General features: G+C 37.1%; 1 protein-coding gene across 2 annotated transcripts in view; it reads left to right on the plus strand.

The window, feature by feature from the left end:
• The window catches only part of DNAJC1 (DnaJ heat shock protein family (Hsp40) member C1), a 224,887-nt gene that overhangs the window by 176,856 nt on the left and 35,985 nt on the right, over nt 1-12,046 (plus strand). The window contains exons 9-10 of one of the 2 annotated variants that reach the window (XM_079770627.1): nt 8,628-8,747; nt 11,828-11,889. In XM_079770627.1, the coding sequence (XP_079626753.1) occupies nt 8,628-8,747; nt 11,828-11,889 (182 nt within the window). The remainder of the gene's footprint in view (nt 1-8,627; nt 8,748-11,827; nt 11,890-12,046) is intronic. The other variant, XM_079770626.1, reaches the window with a different exon arrangement.

The following is a 12,046-nucleotide window of genomic DNA, read 5'->3' on the forward strand; positions in this document are numbered from 1 at the left end:
ATCAACTAAATGAAAAGCCAACCTACTGAATGGGAAAAGATATTCAGCAATGATACATCTAATAAGGGCTTAATATCTAAAATTTATAAAGAATTCATACAACTCAACACCAACAAAACAAACAATCCAATTAAAAATGGGCAAAGGACCCGAATAGCTACTTCTCCAAAGAGGACGTACATTACAGATGTCCAAAAGACATAGGAAAAGATGTTCAGTGTCACTATTCATCAGAGAAATACAAATTAAAGCTACAATTGGTTCCACTGGTTGGAACATCATTCCCAAAAGGGTGCAGTTCAATTCTGGTCAGGACACACACCTTGGTTGTGGGTTCGATCTCCAGTTGACAGTACAGGAGGCAACCAATCATGTTTTTCTCTCTCTCAAATCAATAAACAAATCCGCGGTTGAGCTATCAACTCACACCTGTCAGAATGGCTATCATCAATCAACAAACAAGTGTTGACGAGGATGTGGAGAAAAGGGAACCTTCATGAACTATTGGTGAGAATGAAGATTGGTGCAGCTACTATGGAAAAACAGTATGGAGGTTCCTCAAAAAATTCAAAATGGAACTACCTTATGACCCAGCAATTCCACTTCTGGGTATATATCTGAAGAAACCCAAAACACCAATTCAAAAGAATATATGTTCATTGCAGTGTTATTTACAATAGTCAATATATGAAAGCAACCCAAGTGCCTATCAGTAGATAAGTGAATAAAGAAGTGGTACATAATATACAATGGAATATTACTTGTCCATAATAAAGAATGAAACCTTACCTTTTGCACCAGCATGGATGGACTTACAGGTCAAACTCAGTGAAATAAGTCAGACAGAAAGATAAATACCATATGATTTCACTTATATGTGAAATCTAAAGAAAAAAAATCAATGAAACAAAATAGAAACAGACTCAGAGATTAGACTGATGTTTGCCAGAGGGGAAGGGGTTTGGGGGATGGGTGAAAAGGTGGAGGAATTAAGAAGTACAAATTGGTAGTTACAAAACAGAGGGATGTAGTCAATAATATTCTAATAACTATGTGTGGTGTCTGATGGGTATTAGACTTTGTAAGTTATACACATGTCTAATCACTATACTGACACTTGAAACTAATATATATTGTGTCAACTTATTGAAAAAAAAATGTTAAGCCTTAGCCAGTTTTGCTCAGTGGATAGAGTGTCAGCCTGTAGACTAAAAGGCCCGGGGTTCGATTCCAGTCAAGGGCACCCACCTCAGTTGCAGGCGCTCCTCCCCAGCCCCGGCCCTGGTCGGGGCACATGCAGGAGGCAACCAATCAATGTGTTTCTCTCACATCGATATTTCTGTCTTTCCCTTTCTCTTCCACTCTTTCTAAAAATCAATGGAAAAATATCCTCGGGTGAGGATTAAAAAAAATTTTTTTTAAGAAAATGGTGCATACACATACACACAGAGGAATATTATTGTATTATTCAGGCATTAGAAAAAGAAATTCTGCCACTTGTAACAACATTCATGGACCTTGAGGGCAGGATGCTTTGTGAAATAAGTCAGAAAAGGAGAAATACCATGTGTTCTCACTTATCTGTGGAACCTTTACAAAAGCAAGTCCATAGATACAGAGCACAGATTGATGGTTGCTAGAGGTTGCAGGAGTGGTGTGCAGGGGGTGAGGTGGGTGTCAAATGGATGAAGGGTGTCGACAGGTACAAACTTCCAGTTATAAAATAAGTCATGGAAATGTAATGTACAGTACGGTGACTGTAGTTAATAATACTTATAATTCATATTTGAAAGTTGGCAAGAGTAAATCTTTAAAGTTCTCTTAACAAGAAAAAAATATTCTGTAACTAAGTATGATGACAGATGTTAACTAGACTTATTGTTATAAGACAAGATTGATGTTCACTTATTGTGATGATCATTTCACAATATATACAAATATCAAATCATTATGATGTACAACTTCAACTAATATGTTGTCTGTCAATGATAACTTAATGAAAAATAAAATCAATTCTATAGCTTTGTATGTCATGCAGAGTCAATGAGCCTTAGGGTGGCCTTTACGCCCTTTGATTTTTACTTCCTCACCTCTCTGTCCTCATCTTCGCCCCCCCGCCCCCCACCCCTGCCCCCCCTTCCCTATTTGCCTGCTGCGCCAGCCTCGCAGGTCATCTTGCTGTTCCTTAGACATCCCAGACATGCGCCCCCCTCCAGGCCTCTGCAACCTGCTGTTCCCTGTGCCTGCACTGATCTTCCTGTATCAGTTACCTCTTACAGGGTGGCAAAGCACTATGACCCTTAGTAAATAGTTTTTTGTTCACTTCTCAAGGAGGGTATTTATTCTTGCTCCCAAAAAAGGAGTTATAAAGGAATTCTATCTGTTTGCATTGTCTTGAACCAGTGTTTCTCAAACTCTGTAGTAAAAGACCAGGCTTTAAAATTTTTTTATTTTCATTTGGTTTCTGACCAATCTGAAGACCTGATGTGCCTAATAAAAATGCAGCTCGCTCTTCATGTCGTTCCCCTATTCTAGTTTAACAACATTCCAACTGACTTATATTCTGTTTAAAAGAAGAATTGAACCCAGCTGGTGTGGCTCAGTTGGTTGGGCATCATCCCATGCACCAAAAGTTTGCTGGTTCTGTTAGGTTTGATGGAACAATTGAATCAATACCGCTTCCCCTGGGTACTGACCCCACTACCACTTCACAATGGACATTCCACTTGCCTAGACCACAATCCACTTGCTAAGACCATTCTCTCTCCCCTCCGGACTTCCAGAATCTGGACCTGCCCAGAGAATTCTCCGCCTGGAAAAAGCCCGCCAAAAGTCCTTTAAAAACTGCTGACTCCCATCACTGGGGTGTTGGAGCCATTTGGGGCTCAGCCACCTGGTGTGCGGATGATCGAATAAATTTGTAATCCCTCACCATTCTGGCCTCGTGTGTTCCTCCTTCGGTGACCTAACAGTTCAATTCCTGGTTAGGGCACATGGCGAGGCTGATCCCTGGTAGGGGGCATGCAAGAGGCAGCTGATTGATGTTCAGCTCTCACATGGATGTTTCTCTCAAGATCTCTCTCTTTCTCTTCCTCTCTCTCTCTCTCTCTCTCTCTCTCTCTCTCTCTCTCTCAAAAATCAATTAAAGTATTTTTAAATAAATAACAGAAGAGTTGACTGATCACATACTTGGTTATTGTGGCAGTATAAAATCCCTATTTCTAACCTTTATTGTATGTTTCTAAACTTGGTTACAGATGGGTAATAATTTTCAGGGTGGTGCTGTTATCAGTGGGGTGTACTCGTATGATGGTGGAAGTGGAGATCTTGGGGGGCCGCAGGAAGGAGAATTTCCCAAGGGATGATGAGGCATTGTGGAAAGCTTTATTGATGAAGTAACATTAAGGGAGTTCCCCCTCCAAGATGCCATCTCACTCAGTCCTGCCATGGAAAATGTCCCATTTTGTCTTTAGCAGGGCTAGGATTAAAACCACTGCCCAGAGTCTTTGCTCCATATTAAAGTTCAGTCCAGTCCAGCATCAGGCTAGCTTAGCTTGTGTTTCCAGCTGCAGTCCATTGCTTCCAGGATCACAAGCAAGCTGGCCTGAGTCACAGAACGAGTAAGTGCCAGGAAGCAGGAGTGAAGCAAAAGGAACAAAAGAGCAAAAGTTTCTTTGGGGATTTTAACTAGAAGCTTAACCAATGAATCTTTCAGTATTTCACACGCTTGCAGTGGCTCCATCCCTCTAACCAGTCCATGGTTCCCCAGGCTAGACTGACAGGCAAGCATCTTCCCCATGTCACCCTGACTTCACTGCACATGTGCCATCTTCCCCTTCGTTGGGATCCTTTCCCCAGTGACCTGCAAGGAGTGGACCAGGGGTTTTCTGGGAAGCATGAAGTTCCTGCTTCCTGCTGAAGTTGCCCAGATGATCATGCCCTTTGCTTTCTTCCTGTCTATATATATAAAAGCCTAAGCGACCATCGCAACCTGACGGACAACTGAACAGGTTGTGTGGGGCGACTAGGCCGGCAGGGGGGTTAGTGAGGGGCGACCAAACGACCGAGCAGCAGGCTGTGTGGAGCGACCAGGCCGGCAGAGGGGGACAGTGAGAAGTGACCTGGCTGGTGGGGGGGGGGGGGGGGAGTTGGGGGTGACCAGGCCAGCAGGGGGGGCAGTTAGGGGCAATCAGGCAGGCAGGCAGGTGAGCTGTTAGGAGCCAGTGGTCCCGGATTGTGAGAGGGATGTCCCAGATTGGAGAGGGTGCAGGCTGGACTAAGGGGACCCCCCCACCCCGCCGGTGCACAAATTTCATGCACCGAGCCTCTAGTTATTAACTAGCTAGTTAAGATGGTAGCAGTGCCACCCCAAAGAACACACTTTACAATCACTGGTCCAGGTGGGATCTCTTTTATGGCAAGGCAGCTAATCGTAGATGACGAGACCTTGTGGACACACATGAAATACTGAGTGTGCTAAAAGATCACAACAGTAGAAGGATAGTTTGGGATGAGTTGCAAACTTTCTTCAAAGAGTTTCTCTTCCTAAGAGTGAAAAGATATTTAAAGTGATTTGTTTTTAATTCTGTTGTTTGCTTTTTTTTTACATACCATTTCTCTACATATATAGTGAAATTGGAAAGGAAAATGTGTAGCCAATAGCCAAATTGACATTTTAAAACACAAAGTCAGTGTAGGACATAGAATTAGAGGGTAGCATATTGTTCAATTATTAGATATATCAACCACATCATTAGATATACATCTGATATTTTAACTGGATGATGTTATATAAGGATATTATTTCTTAGGTAACATATCTGGGAAGTGTCAACGTAAGAAATGTCCAAACCTGTACATTATGAGTTTATTTACACCAAACTGATGACAATTGCCAGAAAGCAAAATCTCAGCAGATTGAGAAAATACACCTTATTTTATACATTGAAAGCAACGTGGGGAGGGGGGAAGTATCTCTGGGATTGGATAAAAGGTAAAACATTTGTGAGTATAGGATAGTTAACAGTCAATAATTAGCATGATAATAATAACAATGAGGGCATTTATGGTCTCTGCTCTGGCTTGGTGGTTGTGCTTTGAGGGGTCCAGAAAAAAGGAAATTGCTTTGATATTCCAAACAGGGTCAGTTAAAGTAAAGATTGACCTTTGTTAGGGAAAAATACCCACCTAGGACATGACTACCAGCTATGAACTGGTTTTAGTTAGAAAGTTTCACTTTCAGACCATTCTGTGTCCTTACTTTAGGTCTGGAGTTTGTAAGACCATCATTAAGGCCTCCCTTGAGTTTGTCAGGTTTATTATGTGGCCCCTTTTTCATCCACAGAAGTTATGAGTTGAACTGAATCCATTAAAAATTACTGGGTCCAAAATTGCAACTTCTTTAATTATATAAATAATTATTATTAACAGGTCATTACAATAGAAACATTGTTCATTAGGGAGTTTCAGTATCTACTTATTAGATAGAAATGAACCTTTTGTCATTCAAGTATGAAAGTAAATAATAATTACATTTAAATTTTTATTTTAATTTGGCCATAAATTTTCAGTGTCAAATAAATTGCATGATCCTTTTTTTAATTAACATTTTATGTTCTAAAGCTGTGAGGGGGAAAGTGTGTTTAGATTACTTTAAACATATAACGTGTGTTTTGCTACAGCCTCTTAACTCCTATACCCCAAGCATAGTAAGGATTTTCAAGGGCACCAAATCTTTGACATAGCTGGATTTCTGACAAAAATCTATTCCAAAGGGACTTTATTTGGGAATACAATTTAAAATTTCATATCAGCTCTTACTTTTGGGTCATTACATAAAAATATTGAATAATTTGAAAACTTACTTTTTATGTTGTATTCAGTATGGAGATTTATCCCCAGAGTGGGGCTTTTCTGATGCAAAATTGGAATGCTCGTGTAGTCACAACAGCTGTCCCCACACCATGTGGTATCTTCCATTACTTTACTAAAGAGATGAATTTTTGGCCCAGTGTCTTGGTAATAATGGACACACATGGTTTTACGTGGCAAAGCCGTATGCTTATGCATTCATTTGACTTTCACAGCTCCAGTTGGCTCCAGATTAGAACAAGGAGAATACATTCACACCCTGGCCACCCTCATAGCGGCCTCAGTGGCTGGGGCACAGGAGGCTCTGTTGCTCCTAAAGACACAGTAACTATTGCTGAGGAATGGCATGGGCGCCAGAGTGCCTTACAGCTGAAGGAGGGAGCATAATGACCTGCTGAAGGTATTCTCTCAAAGGTTTCAGATTGTGGTCCTGGTTACTATTGATCTCTCTCAAAATTAGTAAAAATCATGGCCATGGAATAACTCCGAAACTAAAAAGAAAGATTGTTCTCGCAGTTGATAATTTTTCAGGATATCAGTCCAAATATCTGGTTTAATTCTTTGCCTTCCCAGAAAAAGTGGAACTATACTTTTAGACTCATCTTATTAACAGGGAATTTAATAAAATTTTTAAAGCCCATTGCTCATATATGCAGCATATTTGGAAAACCATTCTCATAAAAATAGAAATTATTTGAACAAATTAGTTTACTATGTGAAACAATACCTATATATTATTGACATTTTAGACAATTTTGTTTGCTCCAAAAATATTTGTTATAATTAGTCAGAAGTAAACATAAGATGATTTTATTTAATGTGAAATTGCATTGATATACTATATAGTTTGAATACTATATCTCTGCAGTGTCAACCTAATGCTCTTTTTGGTATGACTTTATACTATCAGTTATATTTAAATTCTTAACTCCTTAGCATTTCTGAAATCAACTGGTACAGTTATTTAAAAGTTTCAATTTTATAGCAATAAAAATATACTTTTCCCCCCTAAACAAAGTAAAAGCAAGCAGAAAGAAAGAAAGAAAACCTTCGGTGTAAAATTTTAATTGCCTGATATGGAAAATTAGATTTCTGATATCATTAAATATCAGAGAAATTTCAACCATATCCAATGTAGGCTACTTTTTTATGTGAATTTATGCATGGATCTTAAGGGTTGTACTGATGAATATGTTCAAGGCTTTCAGCTTTTAGTGGATACAAAATAGAATGATTGATAAAATCCTCCCTACTATTGGCTATTATTTACTGACTCTTAAGTGGCAGGTTGTATTTATGCCAATTTATCTGCTTCAGGGAACATTCTTGATAGCAGAACAAAGTGAATAAAAGTAGTTTGCTTTGCAAATGAATGCAAATGGGAGAGCCTTTGGGAAAGCCCTTTAACAGGGCAGTGCACTTTGATTATGAGTGAAGCTGCCATTTGGACTTGGTGAAAAGAGCACGCTGGAACCATTGATTGGGGGAGACAGTAAAAAGTCAGGAAGGCCCGTTAAGCTTGCAGGGAGGCAGGCGGATGTCAGTGTGGTAGGAACACAGTGGGAGAATGACAGGGAGGATTAGTGTCAGGGAGAAGCTTTGCTGTAGCTGTGGAGATAGTCCCTGGGGTCACTCACCTCTGACTGTGGTTCTGTGCTGATGGTTCTGTAATGCAAACGCCCTGATGTATGCCTGTTCATTATCGGAAATGGTGATTAGAAAAGGTATTTGTCTCAAAGGTTTCCTTCTTTCGTTACTTCTTCCTTTTTAATTAAAGAAAAATAAAGCGGGCTTCCTCCATCTCTCTGCTGACTCCTAGAGAATTGTTTAATACCAGAGCGGTTACTGCCCCTGGTAGGGAATAGTTTAATGCTAAAATGTAACGTAAAATAATTGTAACATGTTTGTTTAGTATATGATAATAGTTTGGGTTTTTTCTGCTTTGCTCAGCTTTGGGTTTGACCAAGTGGTCGTGCTGAATAAAATGCAGAGAATGTGCCTTGAATGTTTGCTTTTGCAAAAAAAAAAAAAAAAAAAAAAAAAATTCTGTAATATTTCAAGGTATTTTATTATTCAAATAATAATTTGATTGACTTTTAGGAGCTGATTACCTTCTCAAAAATGAAATGTTGCTTTGCACAGACTTGATGGTTTAACTGTTGGTCCCATGAGTTTCTAATTTTATTTCTGTTCCCAAATTTTATAAAATGGTAACATTTGATAAGTTAAACTGTTTGAAAATACATGATTTTTAGAATGTTGTTACTTAGAATGAACAAAGTAGATCTTTGTCTCAATTGTGATTCTTGATCTCTACATTTACTTGTTGACATTTTCATTTATGCTTATATTTTAAAGAAAGCAATAAAAACCTTATTTTTTAAAAAACTTTTAAGTGTAGTGACTGTATGAGGCATTTGTAAGCAGCGGTGACACAATGCATTTCGTAGGCTTTGGGAATGGTTTCTCACTAATGCAGAACTAACCTGTCTTTTTTTCAAAATTCTTCAAAAGCCTGACTTCACAATATTTCTGCTTTTATATTTGGTATACATAGGAAAATGTAAAAGGCTACTGGAGCTTTGCATTCTAATGTTAAACATGCAACCCAAACCTCTATCTGAACTATTAGATACATTGTAATATTATTGTTTTTGCAGAAAGCATATTGCCAATAGTTTGTTTCACAGGTTTATTAAATGTATTAGCAAACATTCTTTAAATTGTCTTTTTTTTTATTCCTTAATGTTTTGCAGGCACCTGAATGGACAGAAGAGGACCTCAGCCAGCTGACAAGAAGTATGGTTAAGTTCCCAGGAGGGACCCCAGGTCGATGGGAAAAGATTGCTCACGAATTGGGTCGATCGGTGACAGATGTGAGTTCACTCAGATTTGCATTGTATGGAGAGTGAAAATCCAGAAAAGCCAGCTATGTAGAAGGTAGACATAAATGCCTCCACCATTATCTTTGGAGAAAGGCTACAACCCTTTTAGGACCTGGAAGTGAACCATTAACGAAATAAGCAAGAAGCAGATTTCAGCCAGTCCCATGATCCACACTTAACAGCTGTTTAAGGAATTCTAGTGTTTAGAAACTTAAGCTAGTTTTGTATTTAGAGTGACTCCTTCAGCTTTGGTGGAAAAGGTAGTTCTCAGACTGATTAGAATTAGGAAAGTTATATTTCATAAAAAGGGGGGAAAATAAAAAGAAGTTATATTTCATCTGGATCTTGTTAACGTTGGAATTATACAGATTCCTTGGTGTAGGTATTTAGATAGGTGGTTTGCATTAATTAAATCAACAGTATCCCTATAATGTTTGTTTTTATCTTAAGGATGATGCCTACCATCTATTTTGACAAGTTGTTTAAAATCCTTAAAACGCCCCCCCCCCAAAAAAAAAAATACACACACATACACACACAAATGTAATATGACAAGCCATACCTGGCATTTTAAAAAACAAAGTGTTTACCTGGACAGTGTTAGATTTATCACTTTGGGTACTTTTATTGAGGAAATTTAAGTCAGAGAATCTTATTAAAATATCTACCACAGCGCCTGACAAGTACTACTACTCAGTAAATATTTACTTGATATTAAGAAATTTTTATTTTCATCAATATGATCTTTGTTTTTACAAATAATAGTAGTCTTTACTAAACAAGCTCTTTACTGAATTTATTTAAATTATTTATTTTAAATAAATCCTGTAGATCTAAAATATTTATAGGGTTACTGAAAGCAAAGATTCAAATGTCCTCCTCAATTCCATTAGTAAATGTTGGACCTTTTCTGATAATGAACAGTTTAAAACCCTGAAAAATGATTAATAAGCACAACCACCAAACAGAAAAGCTTGTTACATAAAATGCTGTTACCTTTTTGTAGTAAATTACAATCTTTTACTTTAAAAACAAACTTATAGAACATATTACTGTCAATTTTTTAAATAGTTCTTTAAGAGTTTTAATTTATATATAGGAATGTTTTTTAATTATATATAGGAATGCCATATAGATCTTTTTAAAATCACTCTTAAAATACTACTATTTGGATTTTATGAAATGTTTTTTATTATTTTGGTTTCAGAGTTAAAGTCTGATCATGTGGGAAAATAGCGCTTATATCTTGTAACTTTCTTCTTTTTGCTATGTTTCATGAGGAGACCAGTTATCTTAGGTGACTGGGAAAAGAACCATAAGGATACATTTTAAGTACTATGACCCTCTAATTATACAACTATGTACTGTTAATATAATGATTAACAAAAATTACTAAAACAATTTTCAAAAGGTTATCAAACCATTATTGGCTTAATAGGGCTCAAATTTTTAGTTAATTGACTAATGAGAAATAATAGTTCACTAATTCATTGTCTCTTTTGAAGACAGCTTTTAACTTTTTAAATAATATTTCTTTTAGGGCTTACTGTTAATAATGCCAAAGGCAGATAGGATAATGAATAGAGAAGTTTTTTACATTAATTTGTCATTATCATCTGCTTAAATTTTTAATCTATATTTTTAAGAGGAGAGAAATGAAAGTTTACTGGTAAATGCTAAGAATATACATGATGTAACCAACAGAGCCTTGATATGGCTTGTCAGTATCATAGATCTAGAAAATCTAAACATAATTTAAAATGTTGTTTTAGTGCAACAGTCCCCGGATAAGCAAAGACACCTTTTCAAACTTTTGCAAATTCATTCCATGTGTTTCAAATTTTTTTCTTCCTAGAAAACTGCCATAGTTTTCTCTTTGCCAAAACTGAAGGGAGACTAATCCCTTGTCTGTAATAGATATTCCTGCTCTTATTGTAGAAGTAGCAAATGTGACTTTTTGAGATTTTTTTCCTCCAAGTATTAGTTCTATTTTCATAATACTAACAGTACCTTATAGATCAGTATATAGTATATCAATATTTAGTATACCAAAATGCCATTGTAACTTTTCTTCTATGTCAGCTATATAGAGATTCACTGTATTTTCATTCTATGAGCATCATCTCCATAGTTGGCATGTACATTTCATTTCACTAACTACACACACACCTGTAAATTACTCTTTAAAAGAGAACAGGTGTCTGAAGACTCATTCATTTTAGTGAACACGCAGTAAATTCCATTGAAACAGCTGAAATGGGTTTGGGTAATACGGGTTCCTTTCCTAGAATGTTAACTAAAAGTTAACCACACATTACAAGATCACTTTTTGGCCTACGATGTTAATTAGATTTGTTTTCATTAAGTGTTTGATTATGAAAAAGAAGGCAAGTTCAGTTTGCTGTCCTTGAAACCTCTGCATACTGACCTGATCACCTGGGCCAGTTCTCCCCTGCTCTGCACATCTGGTTTTTGACCTGTTTTCCTTGCTAAATTTGTAGCTTCAGGGTTTGTTCTCTTTCCTTTCAGAAACAATTGACCTTTTTCAGCGAGGGGTGAGAGTGTAGCCCTGGTGGGATCTTTATAGTCTTGATTTAGGTTGACAGATTACAATGAAAAACGCATTTAATTCCTCAATTAAGAAAGGAGTTTTCAGTGTATTAATTGTCATAATTAATGACAATTGCTAAATTCTGCTCCAGATAAATACAAGCAATGTTATTAGCTTTGTAAAACATGAATGCAAAGTATATTTTAACTCAGATATACCTAAACTGTAAGACCTATTTTATTATATATCAAATTTTTTAAATGTTAATATATGCCTTTCAGCAAATAACTCTGATAACCACAAAGGACACTCCAATTGTAAAAACAACAGGAAACAAAAGCTGTCTGGCATGTAAAGCCAACTTTAATGTGATTATTAACTGCAGGTTTTCTAAGTTAAGGTCAGGGAGCCTCAGATTTCTTGCCTGTGAGGTGGTATCATTCTCTAGCCTGAAAGGATGTAAACTGATTCTGCTTCTCTCCGTGGTCACTAATCTCTTACATTCTGGTTGTGATAACAGACTGATTGGAGATTTTCTGCCTGCTTGGAAAAGACCCAGTTAGGCAGCAAAACAAAAGACAGGTGGGTAGATTTAAACAGACTTTTATAATTACCTTAGTACCACAGTGAGAGGTAAGAGGTGTGTAGTATGGGACACTTATCTGTGTCCCATATGAGAGGGAAGAAGATAAAATTGAGAATTTTATTATTTATCACTATAACAGAGAGGTAAAGGAGA

Source organism: Cnephaeus nilssonii (genome assembly GCF_951640355.1).
Source record: "Cnephaeus nilssonii genome assembly, chromosome: 1".
Lineage (NCBI taxonomy): Eukaryota > Metazoa > Chordata > Mammalia > Chiroptera > Vespertilionidae > Cnephaeus > Cnephaeus nilssonii.